General features: G+C 52.3%; 1 protein-coding gene across 1 annotated transcript in view; it reads left to right on the plus strand.

The window, feature by feature from the left end:
* SCN4A (sodium voltage-gated channel alpha subunit 4) overlaps positions 1-17,328 on the plus strand; it is a 34,103-nt gene that overhangs the window by 1,828 nt on the left and 14,947 nt on the right. Inside the window, exons 4-15 of the mRNA XM_074927036.1 lie at positions 614-742; positions 880-971; positions 2,731-3,039; positions 4,736-4,799; positions 5,163-5,304; positions 6,183-6,395; positions 9,329-9,484; positions 9,717-9,840; positions 10,586-10,824; positions 12,665-12,838; positions 13,118-13,474; positions 16,581-17,009. Coding sequence (XP_074783137.1) covers positions 614-742; positions 880-971; positions 2,731-3,039; positions 4,736-4,799; positions 5,163-5,304; positions 6,183-6,395; positions 9,329-9,484; positions 9,717-9,840; positions 10,586-10,824; positions 12,665-12,838; positions 13,118-13,474; positions 16,581-17,009 — 2,428 coding nt within the window. The remainder of the gene's footprint in view (positions 1-613; positions 743-879; positions 972-2,730; positions 3,040-4,735; positions 4,800-5,162; positions 5,305-6,182; positions 6,396-9,328; positions 9,485-9,716; positions 9,841-10,585; positions 10,825-12,664; positions 12,839-13,117; positions 13,475-16,580; positions 17,010-17,328) is intronic.

The following is a 17,328-nucleotide window of genomic DNA, read 5'->3' on the forward strand; positions in this document are numbered from 1 at the left end:
GAGGGCTGTTGGCACCCTTCTGAGGAGGAGAGGTGTCACTGGGAGATGCTGGTGGCCCTCTTGATCCCAAAAGGAATGTCTTTGCTCTGCACTAGGCATTGCAAAGAGCGGGAGTGTTTCCAAGCTGCCCAAAATGTGGCGGGATCCCTGCGACAGGAGATCACCGCAGAGCAGGTTGGGTTGGGTTGGGTCAGCAGTGAGAGTCTGGAGAGGCTGAGCAGATCCAGCAGTCCAAGGAGCATGGTGAGGAGGGGAAAATCCTCACCAGCCACAGGTGAGGAGGGGGAAATCCAGCATTTTCTGCTATGGTTCTGAACAATAGGGTCTCAGCAGGGTTTCACAGAGAGACTGGTGGTGTTGAGACTTCAGCAGGGATCAGAGGTGTTACAGAATAGTCACCAAAGGGATTGGTACCTCAAGATGTTCCAACTTACCTTACGAGGTGAGTTGAAAACCTCCCACAGTGCTGAAGCACCCCAAGAACACAGCAGCCCGTGACCATGACCCCCCAGACTCAGCTCCCCAAGATGGTCCCACTGGCAGGAGTAGACAAAACCTCATCCTGAGCCCTTGGACCCGAGTGAGCAGCCCCTGAGCACCGTTCCGATTTCAGATACACTTTCACTGGGATATACACCTTCGAGTCCCTCATCAAGATACTGTCGAGAGGCTTCTGCATCGACAGCTTCACATTCCTGCGTGACCCGTGGAATTGGCTGGACTTCATGGTCATCTCCATGGCGTGAGTTTGATGGGATGCAGGGAGGACAGGGGGTCTGGCCACTGCACCCGGTGAGGGACCCTGGGGAGGACGACTGAGAAGCAGGGGGGTGGGTGCCTGACAGAGTCCTTGAAGCCCTTTCCTCTGCTCTTCTGCAGCTACATTACTGAGTTCGTGGACCTGGGGAACATCTCTGCTCTCAGGACCTTCCGTGTCCTTCGTGCCTTGAAAACCATCACCGTGATACCAGGTGGGACTTAAAGAAGGGGTTTCCTCTCCATATCTTCCCCTTCCATGAGCTCATATTTTCCCACAGTTCACAGCAATTCCTTGTTCATTTGACAGCTCTAAGAGAAAACAGAGGAAATAAGGTATTCGATACTTTAAAATAATTTTCCACGTAATTCAGCTTTTGGGTCAGGTCCTGCTGATTTTACATCTTGAAATTAACTCCACTCAGTTATTTGGCCAGTGAGAGCCCCTGATAAGCCAGACGTGGTATTTAGGGCTCCTTGGAGATGCCTTAAGTGGGCTGGTGTTCACGTTGTGTTTATGGGCTTGATTAACTGATATACTTTTCTTGGTCCTTGGAGCCATAAACTCAGTTTTGTCCCTGCTGCTGACTTCTCTGGTGCTAAGGTTGAAATATTTAATGAGCATTAGTTCAAGAGCCACATGGCAAGTGTTTAACATCACCCCAAACATCCAGCCTGCAGTGTTAGGAGCATGTTATCAAATACCTCTGATGGCTGTTTCCCAAATCTGATACCATTTCAATACTCTGCTTTGGTACCACCTAGTGCAAGTTCATGGAAACGATAGGTCAGACCCATTGATGAAGCGTGAGATTGAATGGAAAATTATATTTCCTTGTGGTAAATTAATTCCTGTGTCCCTACAGTTTCCAGATATTTAGGGTTCATATTTGAATATTTTTTGCCTCCGTCAAACAGGCTAAAAATTGCATTTAGCAAATCATAAGCTGCTGCTTCTTTCTGGAATAACAACCCCCCAAGAGGCTCTGCAGAAATAGCAGTTTCAAAAATAAACTGTTTTAGAACGGCTGTCCTCAGCAATTCCCAACATAGACAAGCCCCTGGAGAACAGGATTTTACCTAAATAGTTGGGGGGGGACGGGGGACGGGAGGGGGGGGACACGACACTGGCATGATGACAGCACTAAAAATCACGCGTCTTTGGAGAATTTCCTCCATGTGGGAAAGCTCTGTGCTCAGAGCTGCTTTTTTAAGATGAACGTCAGGATGTCCCAGCATCACCCATCATCCATGTAGACCTTGGGTGACGGGAACGACACCCTCCGTGTCTAAAGACCAACAAGGATCTGTGGGCAAACTTCCTCTGCAGAAGAAATGGCAATGCTGTGGGGGGAGAGATGAGTTAATCCCGATGCTTAATGCAGATGTCACTTTGTCACCTTCACTTGGACATGCTGGGGTTTCTCCAGCTTGACGGGATCAGGCTAGAGGATTCAGCTGGGCTCCCAACCACCCACGGGACAACAGCATGTGGGGGTGTTAGGCCATGGAGGCTTTTCTGGAGCTGAGAGAAGTGCTCAGCATCTTCCAGATGGGCTGGCAAATAGCTTTTCCCTGTGCCACAGCCAAGTGGTCTACTCTAATGGTTTGGGCCAAAAAAGGCCAGATTGTGGCATTAGGGGAAAACATAAAGCCAAAAGAAATTGATGGATGCCAGGCTGGGGTGGGCTTTGGTTTGTGATACCCAAGTTATGCTTGGCATAGGGAGGCTTGACTGGCACTGGTCCAGGGGTGACAAGTTTTGAGGAAGAGTTTATGCTGCCCGGCAATGTGTGGAGACAGAGGGGCAGCTGGGATGCAACATAGGGTACAGAGCTGGGTGTCTGAGCACATGGGGTGAACTTGGTGGTACTACAAGTACCCACCAAATCCACTACCTTTTGGGAACACCATAGCACGTTCTCCACAATTAACAAATGAGCAATTAGCTCAGTAGTGATGCCTCCCCCCTAGGGCTGAAGACAATCGTTGGGGCTTTGATCCAGTCGGTGAAGAAGCTCTCAGACGTCATGATCCTCACTGTCTTCTGCCTGAGCGTGTTTGCCCTGATCGGTCTCCAACTCTTCATGGGGAACCTCCGGCAGAAGTGTGTGCGGTGGCCCCCCCTCAACGACACTCTGCTGGGAGACATGGGGCTGGACAACAACACATTGGCCAATGTGACACTCTACGGCAACTTCACTGATGGCATCGCCAGCAACTTCACTAGCAACTTCACCAGCAATAGCACCTTTGATTTTGAGGCCTACATCAATGATGAAGGTAAATATTCGTGCATCTTCTTCTCCATTGACCCATCACCCTGTTTTGCTCCTCAGTTTCCTCTCTCTTCCTCTGTGTCAGGCCAGGAGGGTTTGTTTGCATGGATCCTCCTGCCAAGGTGCTTTTCAGGGAGATGCAGCTGGTGGGTGAAACAGGGGTTGAGCATACTCACAGAACGGATAGATGGCATCAAATCCTCTTTGCGAAGGAATATGCAGTCCACCTGGGCAAACTGAAGTCCTACAGAGAGGTTTCACCATGGGAAAACCTCGACAAACCAGTGTCTCCATCTCTCCCACTTGCTAGTGAGGGCACAGTCTCCCCATCAGGGTGGGCACTGGTGAATAGCTGCTCCATCTGGATGGTCACAGCAGACCCTCAGAAGCAGATGGGACTAGGAATTACATTTCTCACCCACTCTCACTGCTGCATCACAGTTGGGTCCTTCCCCAAGTACCGCTATGTCCAGTGAGCATTGCATGCAAGCATGCAGCAACACGACAGCCAACAGGAGGGGAAGGAGGGAGAGGTGGGATCAAGCACAGGTCCTTGTACAGGTCTCCCAGTTTACTACTTTCCTTCCACTTCTTTGAAACAAGTTTGGCCAACAAAAGCACAGTGGGTTTTTTGTTTGTTCTTTGGTTTGGGGTTTTTAAACTCTATGAAAATGTAAAAATCTCAGAAAATCTGTCTGACAGAGCTGCATGGTGGTGGGATGCTCCACAGGGGTGTTTCAAGTCTCATTTAGGGCACTAGGCAAAGCACAGCAGAAGGTCAGGTTATGTCTTGGCTGAGCTGCTTTGCCCAGCTGTACAAGTAGCTCTGGCATTAATTACAAGAAGACTTCTTGGTAGGGGTGCAAATTCAATACATAGGATCTAATAAGTGCAGTGCAAATAGCAACAGCACCCTGTGGCCATGCATTCAGGTTAACAGCTATTGGGGCCAGGCAAAAAATATATTACCTGGAGTTTCACAAGCGGGCCATCTCCTTGATGAGCCCATGTAGGTTAGCTAAAACCCTGGTGGCAAGAAGCCAGGCAAAGCTGGGGGTGCTTTGAGGAAGCTCCAGAAATCCCTGTGTGGCTCCTGGAAGGGCTCTGCTAGGTGATGCCCAGGACGGGGTCCAGCTTCCCTCCGCCATGTCCTGGGGTGGGTGCCTCCAGGTGCTCATCTGTGTGTCCCTGGGGGCAGGTGTCCTGTGGCGGTACCGTATGGCAGCCTGTGAGCAGGGTGGGGTTCACCACCAGGTAGGGGCTGGCTGGGATGGGAGCAGCAGGAGGAAGGCGATAGCCATGGAGCAATAGCAGGCGGTTTCCCCAGTCCTCCATGCTTGGTGGTCCCTGGGAATGTCCTGCTATTTCGTATGTTTTCCCAGCAAAACAGACCAGCCCTGGTCCTTTGACCACATGTTAACCCACATTCCCAGGACACCTGACTCTGTCCAACCTGGCTGTTTCCAAAGCTCTTCATAGGTTTGAGAGACATCTAGTTGGGTTGACAAAACAACGCCATGAGCTCTCCAAGCTAGTGCCAAGTAGTTCAAGGCAAATAGCAAAGTCAGCAGAGAGATAACCCAGTGCCCAATACTGGGATTCAGGAGATTTCCCTGACCGCAAGGATCTGCCAAGAATTTGAAAATCAATCTTTGTATTTATTATTTTTTAAATCTCTTGCTCTTTCCCCAACTGTGAAGCCAATTTCTACTTTCTGGATGGAGCGCTTGATGCCCTGCTGTGTGGGAACAGCAGTGATGCTGGGTGAGTGCAGCTTACGCTGGTGGCTCCCTGGGAGGGGACGAGGCAGCTAGCGCAGCCTGGGAACCACTGATGCTTGGTGGGTCAGGATTGGGGCTGGAAATGTGGCTCTGCAGGTGAATGGTCCGGGAATCCCAATTATATCGGCTTGGGGGTGTGGGTGGGGGGTATCAGTCCGGGCATTCCAACTGTATCAGCATCAGGGAAGGTGGTGTCAGTCCCGACACATCCCCACTGTATCAGCCTGGGGGATGGGGCATCCTGCTGAAGCATCTCAGCACCTCCAGGGATGGAGCGTTTGGCTGCAGGTGCAGGAGGGGCAGCGCTGGGGTCTCATGCCAGCTGCCCCCACGGCTCCTTTGGTAGGAAGTGCCCTGAAGGGTACCAGTGCATGAAGGCGGGCAGGAACCCGAACTACGGCTACACCAGCTACGATACCTTCAGCTGGGCTTTCCTGGCCCTCTTCCGCCTCATGACGCAGGACTTCTGGGAGAACCTCTTCCAGCTGGTAGGCAACAAATTTTTATCCTTGTGCAAATGCTCCTCTCGTTTCAATGTTCCCCCTGGTTTAGAACAGGTAAAAATTCACTTGACTGGCAACTTGTAAGACCTTGTCCTACGGTTTATGTATCTAACCAGGATCAGCAGATCACGGTCCCATCCAGTTCCCCAACCTCAGCAGTGCAGTGTATTTTCCGGGGCAAAGCCCAGGTGTGCTTCAGCAGTACTGTCAGCTGTATCACGGAAATCAGGAATTTATAAGAGTATCTAGTACATCTCCAGCTTGAGCTAAGGGAGAGGGTAATGGGGAAAAGCTAGATCACTTGTCCACTGCACTGAGTCATCCTCTAGGGACAAGTTGCAGACACCATAATATCCCAGCTGATCCTGGGTCCAGAGACTATTTAGATAGAATCAGTCCTATGCCTAAAGGCTACACATGTGCTCTGGAAATGATTATGCCCAGATCTGGGGTTAGAAAAGGACCACTCCTGGCCTAAGGTTGAGACCTAAGAATTTAGGGGCTGAGAGACATCAGCCCCTGTCACAGCAAAGAAAGTCTTTGATGACATACTGGTCCCATCTCCATACATGTTTGCATCCCTTTGGGCTACCAGGAAGCACAGAGCAGCATGGGGGGGGGGGGGGGGGGGTGGGGGGGGGGGGGTGCTGAGACTTCTGGTTGTTTCACACAAGTCCTAATCCAATGCCATGGACTGCAGTCATTTGGGCAATGATCAGCCCTTGGGGAAGATGGGAGAAAAATATTGTGCTCCTGCCACAAATGGGAGGGTGCAACACCTGGTGCAACACCTTTCATTGGAAGCATCACCAAACTGATGTCATGCCAAGGTGGTGTGACAGCCCTACCTCCTCTTTCCACAGACACTGCGATCAGCAGGGAAAACGTACATGATCTTCTTTGTGGTGGTTATATTTCTTGGTTCCTTCTACCTCATCAACCTCATCCTCGCAGTGGTAGCCATGGCTTACGCAGAACAAAATGACGCCACGATGCTGGAGGAGCAGCAGAAGGAGGAGGAATTCCAGCAGCTCATGGAACAGCTGAAGAAGCATCAAGAGGAGCAAGAGAAGATGGTTGGTGGAAAGTGTGGAGGTTCAAAATGAGGGACCTTAGGAACAGGGGGAGAAAAGGGGAGGCAGCAACAAGCGTGGTGGTGCTTCTATTTGTGTAAAATCCAAGAGTAAGCCCCATTTGGTCCATATTAAGCAAAGATAATAATGGGTAACTATTTTAGGAGTCACAGCTGAATCAAAAAGTTGAGATACTATCCTGGGATGGGGGGGATGGGGGAGAAGCCTGAAAAAATTTAATTTCCACATCCAAAATCCAGCACTGGAAGCACTGGGAGGCAGCACAGAGGTGTGGTATCCTTGAAAGGAAGAGGTGAGAAACGAGGCTTAAAAGGCACCAGAACTAACAATACGTCTTCCTGTGGTACATCAAGAGCAGGAAACCTGGCAGAGAGCCTGCACAGGCAGACTATGATCTGGGTACAAAAGAAGTGCTCAAGGAAGATAAGGCAGTTGCCGCAAAGCTAAATGCATTAGCAAACCATTTGCTTTTGGCCAAGACTGGAAACAGAAGAGAGGGCTTGAGAGACCCTGTCTGGCCCGGGGATGTCCTGGTGTCCTTGCAGGAGCAGAGGCACAGCTCTCAGGGCCTGGCCTCACTGCTGTCCCCCCGCAGCAGATAGGAGCAGATGCACATGGCTGGTGCTGCAGTTCGCAGTCAAACAAGGCGGCATCAGAACGGGTCGTCTCTGAAGCTGCTTCGCTTCCACCCATTTCACAGATTCATGGAATACTCTCAGCAAGTTTGCAGATGACAGCAAGCTGAGTGCTGTGGCTGACATGGCTGGGGGATGGGATGCCATCCAGAGGGATCCTCATGTGAACCCCATGAGGTTCAACAAGGCCAAATGCAAGGTCCTGCACCTGGGTTGGGGTAATTCCTGGCATCAACACAGGCTGGGGGGGGATGAAGGCATTGAGAGCAGCCCTGCAGAGAAGGACTTGGGGGTACTGGTGGATGAAAAGCTGGACACGAGCTGGCAATGTGTGCTGTCACCCCAGAAAGCCACCCGTGTCCTGGGCTGCCCCCAGAGCAGGGTGGGCAGCAGGGCGAGGGGGGGATTCTCCCCTCTGCTCCGCTCTGTGAGACCCCCCTGCAGGGCTGGGTCCAGCTCTGGGGCACCAACAGCAGAAGGACACGGACCTGCTGGAGCGGGGCCAGAGGAGGCCATGGAGATGATCAGGGGACTGGACCCCCCCCTGTGAGGACAGGCTGAGAGTTGGGGGGTTCAGCTGGAGAAGAGAAGGCTCCGGGGAGACCTTAGAGTGGCCTTAGGGCTTAATGGGGGCCTACAGGAGGGGTGGGGACAAACTTTTTAGCAAGGCCTCTTGCAACAGGACAAGGGGTAATGGTTTTAAACTAAAAGAAGGTAGATTTAAACTAGATATAAGGAATAAATTTTTTACACTGAGGGTGGTGAAATACTGGCACATTTTCCAGAGGTGGTAGATGCCCCATCCCTGGAAACATTCAAGGTCAGGTTGGACAGGGCTTTGAGCAACCTGATCTAGTTGAAGATGTCCCTGCTCATTGCAGGGGCGTTGGACTAGATGACCTTTAAATGTCCCTTCCAACCCAAAGTATTCTATGATTCTATGGATACCAGGTTGGAAGGGACCTCAGGGATCATCTGGTCCAGGCTTTCTTGGCAAAACCACAGTCTAGACAAGAGACACTCACTCCATTGTGGTGCTGGGGTGCTACCTTAGCCCCTCTCTGGTCCTTGGGAGTCTCTTTTCAGCACAATATGCCTACAAAAACATGGGCAAAAGTTTATGTGATCCTTGATATTGCAGCCCAGACACTTTCCATCTCTAATCATCATTTCGGTCTGTGTCAGCAATGTCCATAGGGGACATCCCTGCAAATCTAATGTTAGTCTGGGCAAAAGACCAGCTTCCTTGCATGTAGAGAGAGACACAAAACAACGTTTTCCTCTCTCTCTAGAGTCTCTATCTCTCATTTCTTATCTGTGCCAAGCCACAACATCCTCCAAAGAAGTAGCTTGCTCTTATCTGTCTGGTGCTGTTTGCAGGATGGGTTTCAGCAAGCCCTGCCCAAGGGATGGGGACACCAGGGCTGGGCATAAAGCTGGTGCTGTGGCCAGTTCCCTGAGCAAATTAACCAGTGAGTTGCCCAAAGGATTTATTAAGGGATGATACTCCTTTATTGTCACCTATAGAAATGGGGAAGGCAGAGGGAATAAGGCTGAGAGTGAGGGAAAGCGCCTACAAAAAGTGGGGGCTCAGATCCATTTAATATCCAGTGATGGAGCGTAGAAACTGTGTTCCATCTCAGTGATGGAACAGAGAGGTTCCCACTCCTCTGTGGCATCTTTGATGTGACCAGAGGGTGTAATAACATTGAAATATTAATACCGCTGTCAGAAAGGAAAAAAAAAAAAAAAAAGAAAAAAGAAAATTATCGCATGTGCAAATGAAAATCTAATAACACAACATTTGGGGGAAAAAAATAAATTTGGACCCAAATATTCACAAATTCATTGCAAGTCAAAAAATTATGGACATTGCATTTCAGCAAGAGCGTTGAAGATTTTGTTTCTTCTCCGTTTGGGATGAAAGCATGTCTCAAAGATTAAAGGCTTGCACAGTTTTGTCCTTATGAATTATTCCCCCTGAGCAAATTTGAACAGATCTAATACTGCAGTGTGGAGAGCTTAGTATGGTGGGTGTGCAAGTGAAAAGGAAAGGCTTGCAACAATTAGCTACTGCAAATTGTCATCCCTCATTGTTGCTCATGAGGATGCGAGTGTGCTGCCCAGGACCTGCAGCAGCAGACTTTGGAGTCACAAAGTCCTGCCCAGGGTGGTCCTGGGGCTCAGCTCGCTCCCCTCCTTAGCCTGGTGCCCTGCAGCGATGGCGGGACGGTCCCGATGCTGCGGACACGGGGGTGACGAGGACGGGGGTTGCTGCAGTTGCAGGACCGGCGGTCCAGCGGCGGTTCCCTGCCCAGCAGCACGGCCGAGAAGGAGCGCGACTCGGACCTGAACAGTGACCAGGACAAGGCAAAGAACTGCAACGGGCAAGTGGTCCCCAAGGTCGTGCTGCAGCGGTCCGCCACGGTGATTGATGTACGTGCTCTGCTCTGTCTCCCTTGAGGGTCCCCACCCCAATAACCCCGGTGGAGGGACAGACTTGTGTGGGTTGGGCCCTACAAGTCTTCCTGCAGCCCACCTGCAGTTCCCATGTTGCACCCCGAGGTCTCTCCAGACCAGGTTCTTTTTTCTGCCTGCTCTATCTTTAAGTGCATTCACCAGCCCGCAGCGCTCTGCATTCACCCCCTGTGGCCTCCTCTCCTTCTAGTTCAATCCAACCAATGAGGCAGAGAAATCAGACCACAACCACCTCACTGTGGGCAACCAGGATGGGCCAGGCCTCGAGAAGAGGGTGGGGAGCGCCATCAGCGTCATCTCCAATGCTGTGGAAGGTACATTCTTCCCCAGCCTGGGGGAGGGCTGGGTGTGCCAGCTGGTTCAGCCCAGCTGTTGTGCGTTGGTGGGCATGGGGTGCTCAGCACACACCGTGATAGTGGCTGCCCCAAATCTCCCGCCCCACGCAGGGATGGCTCTGGACCTGGGGTCTCCATACTGGGTCAGCGCACTGCAGCGATGCTCAAACAAAGCTTTTCATCCCAGCTCGCTAGGATGATGCCTAGAAGCAATAATACAATATCTCACGCAATGAATGGGATTGCAATTGATTACAGCAGTCTCCAGAGTCAGCTGAGAGCTGTTGAGTGGCTTCCCAGAGCTGCTGGCTCAACTTCAGCAAAAAGCACCACAGACTCAGCAATAACGGGCTTCTCAGCCTCGTCCTCCCTGAGAGTGAGCACCAAACCCTCTGGTCACTCCAGAGCAGTTCCCTCGGATGTCCCTGCAATCCCTGGCTGGGACACCTCAAATCCTGCCCAGGTGCTGAGAGCAGGATTGAACTCACAATTCCCTGACTGATCTGCCTTTCCATCCCCCTCTGGTTCGGAGGGTAAGGTCTGCAACGTCGCTGTGCCTGGGCATAGGAAGGATCTTCCTTTCAGCCCCCATATTAAACTTATAGATGGTCTAGGCCTGGTTCAGACCCTCAGGAGAGGTCTCTTCTAGTGGATTAGCACTTGCCACACCCAGGGGAGAACAGGATAAGCCTACACTGATGTCATTTTTCTTTCTTGCCCTCAGAGCTGGAGGAAGCTCACCAGAAGTGCCCGCCTTGGTGGTACAAATTTGCCCACACGTTCCTGGTCTGGAACTGCTGTCCCCCGTGGCTGAAGCTGAAGGAGTTTGTCAAGCTGGTGGTGATGGACCCCTTCGTGGACCTGGGCATCACCATCTGCATTGTGCTCAACACGCTCTTCATGGCCATGGAGCATTACCCCATGACAGAGGAGTTTGAGAACGTGCTCTCCGTGGGGAACCTGGTAGGCAGCGATGGGCATCCCGCCCTTCCCCATTTACAGTTACAGCAGCCACACCACCCACCCTGGTGGGCAGATCCCCTCTGCTGCCATTGTGTCACCTGAACAATATGCATGCATGCCTTGAAATGCATCCCAGCTGCTGAGAAAGTGCTGCAGGGGTCTGACCACAGCATCCCTGGACTCCAAGATGGCTCAGATCAAGGGAAGTGATATGTGGGTGGGATCCATCTGCCCCTGCTCCCCTTCTGCTGCAACTTCTGTCTCACTTGGTGCATCTCAGCAATGCCAGTGTGGCCTTGGCCTTGCAGAAATGTTTTCCTGAGCCATCTTCTACATTGCAACCCAGGGTCAGGCATGAGCTGCTGCTGGCCGGGGCTGACACCACAGCATCCTCACGATGCTGGGTGGCCATGTGGCAGAGCAAGGGCCAGTTCAGATGCTGGGATCAAACAAGTCCCCAGGGAGCAGGAGGCAACAGTGCTAGCAGCATTAAAAAAAAAAAAAAAAAAAAATTAAAAATCAGGACTTTTCCCAGTAACATCACTACAAATCTGGGCTGTCCTGATTTCATGGGTGTATTTAGCAACCAGCTGTGGCTGGTCCTGCTTGGAGCTCAGGGTAAATGACTTTTCGCTGGATGCAATCTGATAATGGGACAAGTCCAGGCGGCCCCTGTTAGCTCTGGGAAATACAGCTAAGGGATGAGAGAGCTCTCCGCCTCCTCTCCAGCCACCTTGTCCTGCTCCAGCACCTGCCGGGGCCTCTCTGTGCACAGGCACTGGAGTGACACATGCGGGTGCCTGAGCCCCGGCAGGCAGGATGACGCTCAGCACATAGCTGCTTTGTCTCTGGTTTCATTCAGGAAATACAAGGGGATTAATCGGCTGTTGCTCGAAGCACAGTCACACTGCAAAGACAGCTCTAGCTTTTTCTTCGGGCCAGCAGTGGTTTGTGGCTGCATGTACATCACAGTGCCGGTGGGGATAAGGATGATTTGCTGGGAAGGGCCAAGGAGGGGTGGGAGCAGGAAAAGCAGCTTTCACTGAGCCACAGCCTCACCCCACATCACCTGCCCATGCCCCAGATGAAGGCTGCAGTGCCTACTGCCCATCTCGATGCAAGCAGGAAGGTGGCCAGGCTGTAAATGAAAAGAGCAGCAATCAGCTGGCAGGAGCAGAAAAGGGGACATTCATGGGCTGGCAGGCAAAGGGGCATGTCAAGGAGCATTCCCTGGGATGCTGGTGCAGAAGTCTCCCTGCAACCTCTCCTCCCTGCAAAGTGGAGGCAAGGACCTGTGTATCCCAACACGAGGCACATCCAGGGCAAAATTTGTCACCGGGCCCCACTGCACATGCTGTGTCATGGAATTACATCAAGGATGCTAATTGTCACATTGCTGATCCCGCTCCGGAGTAATGTGATAATGCACAGCCTTGTTGTAGTCCCAGGATAAGAGTGATGTGTAAAAGCTGGATCAGCTTTCGCAGGGCTCAGGGAGGGGCACGGGCATCCCCAGTAGCAGCCCAGTTCCCAGTGCTGGGAATCCCTGTGATTTGGCAGTCGTTCACAGGGGGTCCCTTTGACAATGAAACTTTTCTTTTTCATTTTCACCTGGCAACACACACCTTTGTGTCTCTCCAGAAGAAATCAGTCACCAGTACTCCCAGCCTGGTTTCACAAGCCACACTGGGCAGCAGCTGAGGAGCTTGTTCCCAACTGGAACTGGACCTAATAGGATGAAACACTTTGTGAATACACCAAAAAAGAGAGATGCTACCTGCCCCACACCGAGGCTCAGCCCTGGCTTACAAGCAAAGTGACAAGGTGCTGTTTCCCACAGGTCTTTACGGGGATCTTCACTGCAGAGATGGTTCTGAAGCTCATTGCTCTGGACCCCTACGAGTATTTCCAGCAGGGCTGGAACATCTTTGACAGCATCATCGTCACCCTGAGCCTGGTGGAGCTGGGCCTGGCCAATGTGCAAGGGCTCTCCGTGCTCCGCTCCTTCCGTTTGGTACGTGTCACAGGGCTGTGGTGTGCCTAGGGGTTTTGGATGCAGTTGACACCAGGGTGGTCACCAACTTGTCCCCTGTTAAAGACAACACTGACAGTCAGGCCAAACATTTAGGAAAGTCAGAGTCTGTGCTCTTTGCAAAGCAGTTGGGTGTTTAGCCCCTCCTACCTTAATAAAACTGTCACGCTAAGGTCTAATCCCAGCTTTGCAGACTTGCTGACACCTTGTGGCAATGAAAGCCCCAGGAAAATCAACACCTTGTCTCCTTGCTCCTCATAGCTGAGGGTTTTCAAGCTCGCCAAGTCCTGGCCCACCCTCAACATGCTCATCAAGATCATCGGCAATTCAGTGGGCGCCCTGGGGAACCTCACGCTGGTGCTGGCCATCATCGTCTTCATCTTCGCCGTGGTGGGGATGCAGCTTTTTGGAAAGAGCTACATAGAGTGTGTGTGCAAGATCTCCCTCGACTGCACGCTGCCCCGCTGGCACATGAATGACTTCTTCCACTCCTTCCTCATCGTCTTCCGCATCCTCTGCGGGGAGTGGATCGAGACCATGTGGGACTGCATGGAGGTGGCTGGCCAGACCATGTGCCTCATCGTCTTCATGATGGTCATGGTCATTGGGAACCTCGTGGTGAGTCTTGGAGCTGGGGTGGACCCCCAGTGGAAGAGGAGAGGGGTGAGGACAGAGGGTGTCATGGGGTGGGGACACCTCTGCCCCTCGCTCACTGGCCAATGCTGTCCAGCTCAGCTCATCTACAGGGCCGTGCCTGTAGGCGTGCTCTTGTTGGAGCTGTACAGCAATCCAAGTAAAAGTCCAGGCTTGACCCCCCCCCCCGCAGAACTGCTGGGGCTATGCTGTGTGCTCAGCTCTGTGTAAAGCAGGGTAAGAAGCAATTTCTGAGGGACCTTCAGATGAAACCAAATCAGGAACAGAAGGAGAAACTGATGCATGGAAAATATAACATGAGCTTTAGGCAGATGCATCAGCAACTCTGGGACAAAAGAGGGCTCATCTTCAAGCTGTACTTTCTTCTCCATATGGCTTTTCAGGCTTTCCTTCCCCATTTGCCTTTCTCCTGAGATGAGGGATGGAGGCAGTGTTATATCCAGCTCACCCCAGCGCTGGCCCTTTGCTCCCAAGTGCTTTTGGGATTAGAACCCCCCAGAAGGCTTTTGCAGATCCCCAGCATCCCTAGTCCTCACCACAGCCCAGGTGACATCCAGGAGATACGCTTCCCCTCTGCAACACGCGCCTCCTTCCCCCAGGTCCTGGTGAACCCCTGGTCACCATCACCCTCCCTGCCTGCCCACTGCTTCCCACTAACCCAAGCTGCTCACTGACAACGCTGCAGGTCTGCAGTTCCAGGCAAGCACGAAATCCTTTCTAAACTTGGTAACCCTCTCTCTGGTGGCTTTGAAGCTTGTTTTCCAGGCTGTGTGGGCTCTGCCCTCCCTTCTTAAGGAGCAAGGAAGGGGAGGGAAGCGTGGCGGCTTGCCGAATCGCTACTATTACATGCCAAGATTGTGTAAACCCTTTGGAATTTGCTTTGAAAAACTATCTGCTGAGGGAGCTGCTGACACCTCCCTCCCCACGGTGGAGCAGCCACCGAGCCCCGGGCTGGCACAGCCCTCCAGAGAGGTGAAAGCAGCCCCAGGGAGAAACCCAGACCACCCCACGGCCCAGGTCAGGGGTAGAGCAGCTTGGAGTGTCCCACTTTGAGGGCAGAAAGTTGGAATCTGAGTGCTGCTTTGCTTCCCTGGCTCATGCTAGGTATTTGGGGCTTTGGCCTGGCCACCATAGGAGCATGGAGAGCCATGCTGACTGCAGACCTCACCCTGGGGTGTCCTGGGGTCTGTGCTGGGTGGTGCTGAGCAGCCGTGCATGCATTGCCTCGCAGTGGGAAGCAGCCCGATATACCCCCAGGCTGCCCATCACCCAGCAACAGTTTGTAACGCTACCTGTCAAGGGGGAACCCCTTCATTTGAATTGCGGTGCTGAATCAGGCTGAAAATCACCCATAAACATCAGGAGCATCTCCAGAACAGTCTGCAGAGAGTGCAGGAGCTTAGAGACTGGGAATTGCATCTGGGGCTCCCTGGAGACCCTCCCCAGAAGGGGCTCAGGAAACCTTTCCTCTTCTGGAGCCAGTTTTGGGAGTAGGACAGCCCATCCACTCCTCCAGGAAACTTTCCTGAAGAAAATAGGGGGACAGCACAATTTTCAGCTGGTGGGGTCAGAGGCAGCCCTTCCAGAGGGACACCAGCTTTCCAGGCAAGTTTTGCAGCTCCTGCTGTTCTCTGTGCTGCTGCAAGGGGTTCATTTAGAGCTAAGTAGAGAAACACGGTGCACGACCACCTACAGAGCCATGTCTGCCCTCTCCATCCTCTCTGCCAAGCTCTCCTGGACACGTCTCCGGTATTTCCGAGTCCTGGAGCCTGTCCTGCACAGCCTTCTGAGCATCCCGGCTGCAGGGAGCTGTGTTTATCCCCACTTCCCCTGCAGAGGAATAAGGCGGTGGCCAGTTGTCCTTTACTGTTAATGACACTTTGAGCATTTCCTTTGGGGTTATTAAGGGAAATGGGAGGAAGTCAGTCGGGTGACAAGGTAATGGACTCCTGTCCAAAAACGCCAGGTCTAATAGCAACTATTAGCTGTAATTGGTACTTAACATGAGTATTAAACTGATGGGATAGTAGGGATTTATTTAAAGATTCGATTTAAGTCATATGGTATGTGAAAACAGCAGTGACCTTGAATAGCAGCTAATTCCCTTCTCAGATACGCTGCTGGCACAGAAAGGCACAAACATCAACAGCTGTGGACTTGGCCCATCAGCTGCTCTGCGCAGCAAGTGCATGTCTGGGGGCTGCCAGTGCTCCCATACCCCGGGGAGAGCCCGTCCTACTCCTCTTCTCATGAGCTGCTCCAGGTTTCTGGCATGCAGAGAGTCCACCCATGCCAGGCGAGGCTGCGGTGGGGTCCAGTCACGTTTCGGGCATGGTGAAGCAGGAGAGGTCTGGGGGAAGCAGGAGAGAGCCTGTGCTTGGACCTATATAGAGCATTGCCTTTGCATCCCATGAGCTGACTTGTGCTGAGATTAAATGCCACTTTCCATGGAGCAGAGTCATCTCTGGTAGAAAGGGAGGAGGTTACAGCTGTGGCTCAGGCTCCTATGTGGCTTCAGAGTGTTGGAGATCCTCAGGAGCTCACTAAGCATCTGAGTCATCAGAGCCAGCAGAGTTCCAGCTGGGAGGATAAGAAGCAGGTTTATCCCTGGGAAGAGAAGGAACAGAGCTGAGTTACATCCCTGTGGGTGGTGGGGAGAAGCACCATAGGCTTGGAGAGTCCCACATGGGGACCAGTCAGTCCAAGAGCTCCAAGAGACCAAAGGGAGGGACATGCTGATGGACCCGCAGGGGAGGTGGCTTGAGAGGGGCTGAAGTGATAACTGGCATCACTTGTAAATGAATCAGCAGGACCCAAGGAGCCAGGGGTATCACTGAGGGCATCAGAGCCCAGGGAGCAATGAGGAGGAGCTGGATCATGTCCGTGTCCTCCAGGAGATGGGGTTGGCATCTCTGCAGTCCCTAGAGCTGGGCAACAGGAGGAGGGTGTCCCATGATACGCTTAACACAAGGATCTTCTCCACGGCCATGACTGGTCCCTGCCGTTCCAGCCTGCAGGGATGATGTTGGTGCCAGACGTCAGTGCCAGTATTTGCTTTTGTCCCCTCCAGGTGCTGAATCTGTTTTTAGCTTTGCTGCTGAGCTCCTTCAGCGCCGACAGCCTGGCAGCATCTGACGATGATGGAGAGATGAACAATTTGCAGATCGCTATTGGCAGGATCAGCAGGGGGATCGACTTTGTAAAGACCTCTGTCCTCATGCTGCTCCGCAGGCTGTGGAAGGGGAAGAAGGTAGCCCCAGAGGAAGAGCAAGAGCCCAATAAGAGGGACAACTCTGTGCTAAACCATGTGGACACTGGCCAGGAGCCCAAGTCGGAGTACCTGGACGGAGTCACTGGCAAAGAGCACTTTTTCATGGATGAACTGGACCACATGAATTTCATCAACAACCCCAACCTGACGGTGCAAGTCCCCATCGCCTCAGAAGAGTCTGACCTCTATGAGGAGACGAGCACCCAGTCTGACACTGAAGACACCAAGGTAAGAAAGGTGGGTGGAAGGGTTTCAACCCAAAAACTGGCATAGAGCCACTCTTGCTGTGCTGCCCAAAGAATGATGTTGGGTTTGGTTACTTTTAGCTTTTGCACCAGGTGTGACATGGGCCAAATTTGGGGTTTTTCAACCTGGCATTTCCCAGTGTAAGCTGGAGGCAGGGGGGTCCAAGCCTGTTTGGGATCGGGCAATGGGGTTATTGCTAATGCCAGGGGACCCACTGCACCACAGGGTTGGTGCAAGGGTCAAAGCGCTCAGTTTGGGGTTAAAGATGTTCAAGAGGAATTTGATGCCAAGAAATCTGCTG

The sequence above is a fragment of the Athene noctua genome, chromosome 25, assembly GCF_965140245.1.
Source record: "Athene noctua chromosome 25, bAthNoc1.hap1.1, whole genome shotgun sequence".
In the NCBI taxonomy this organism is placed as follows: Eukaryota; Metazoa; Chordata; class Aves; order Strigiformes; family Strigidae; genus Athene; species Athene noctua.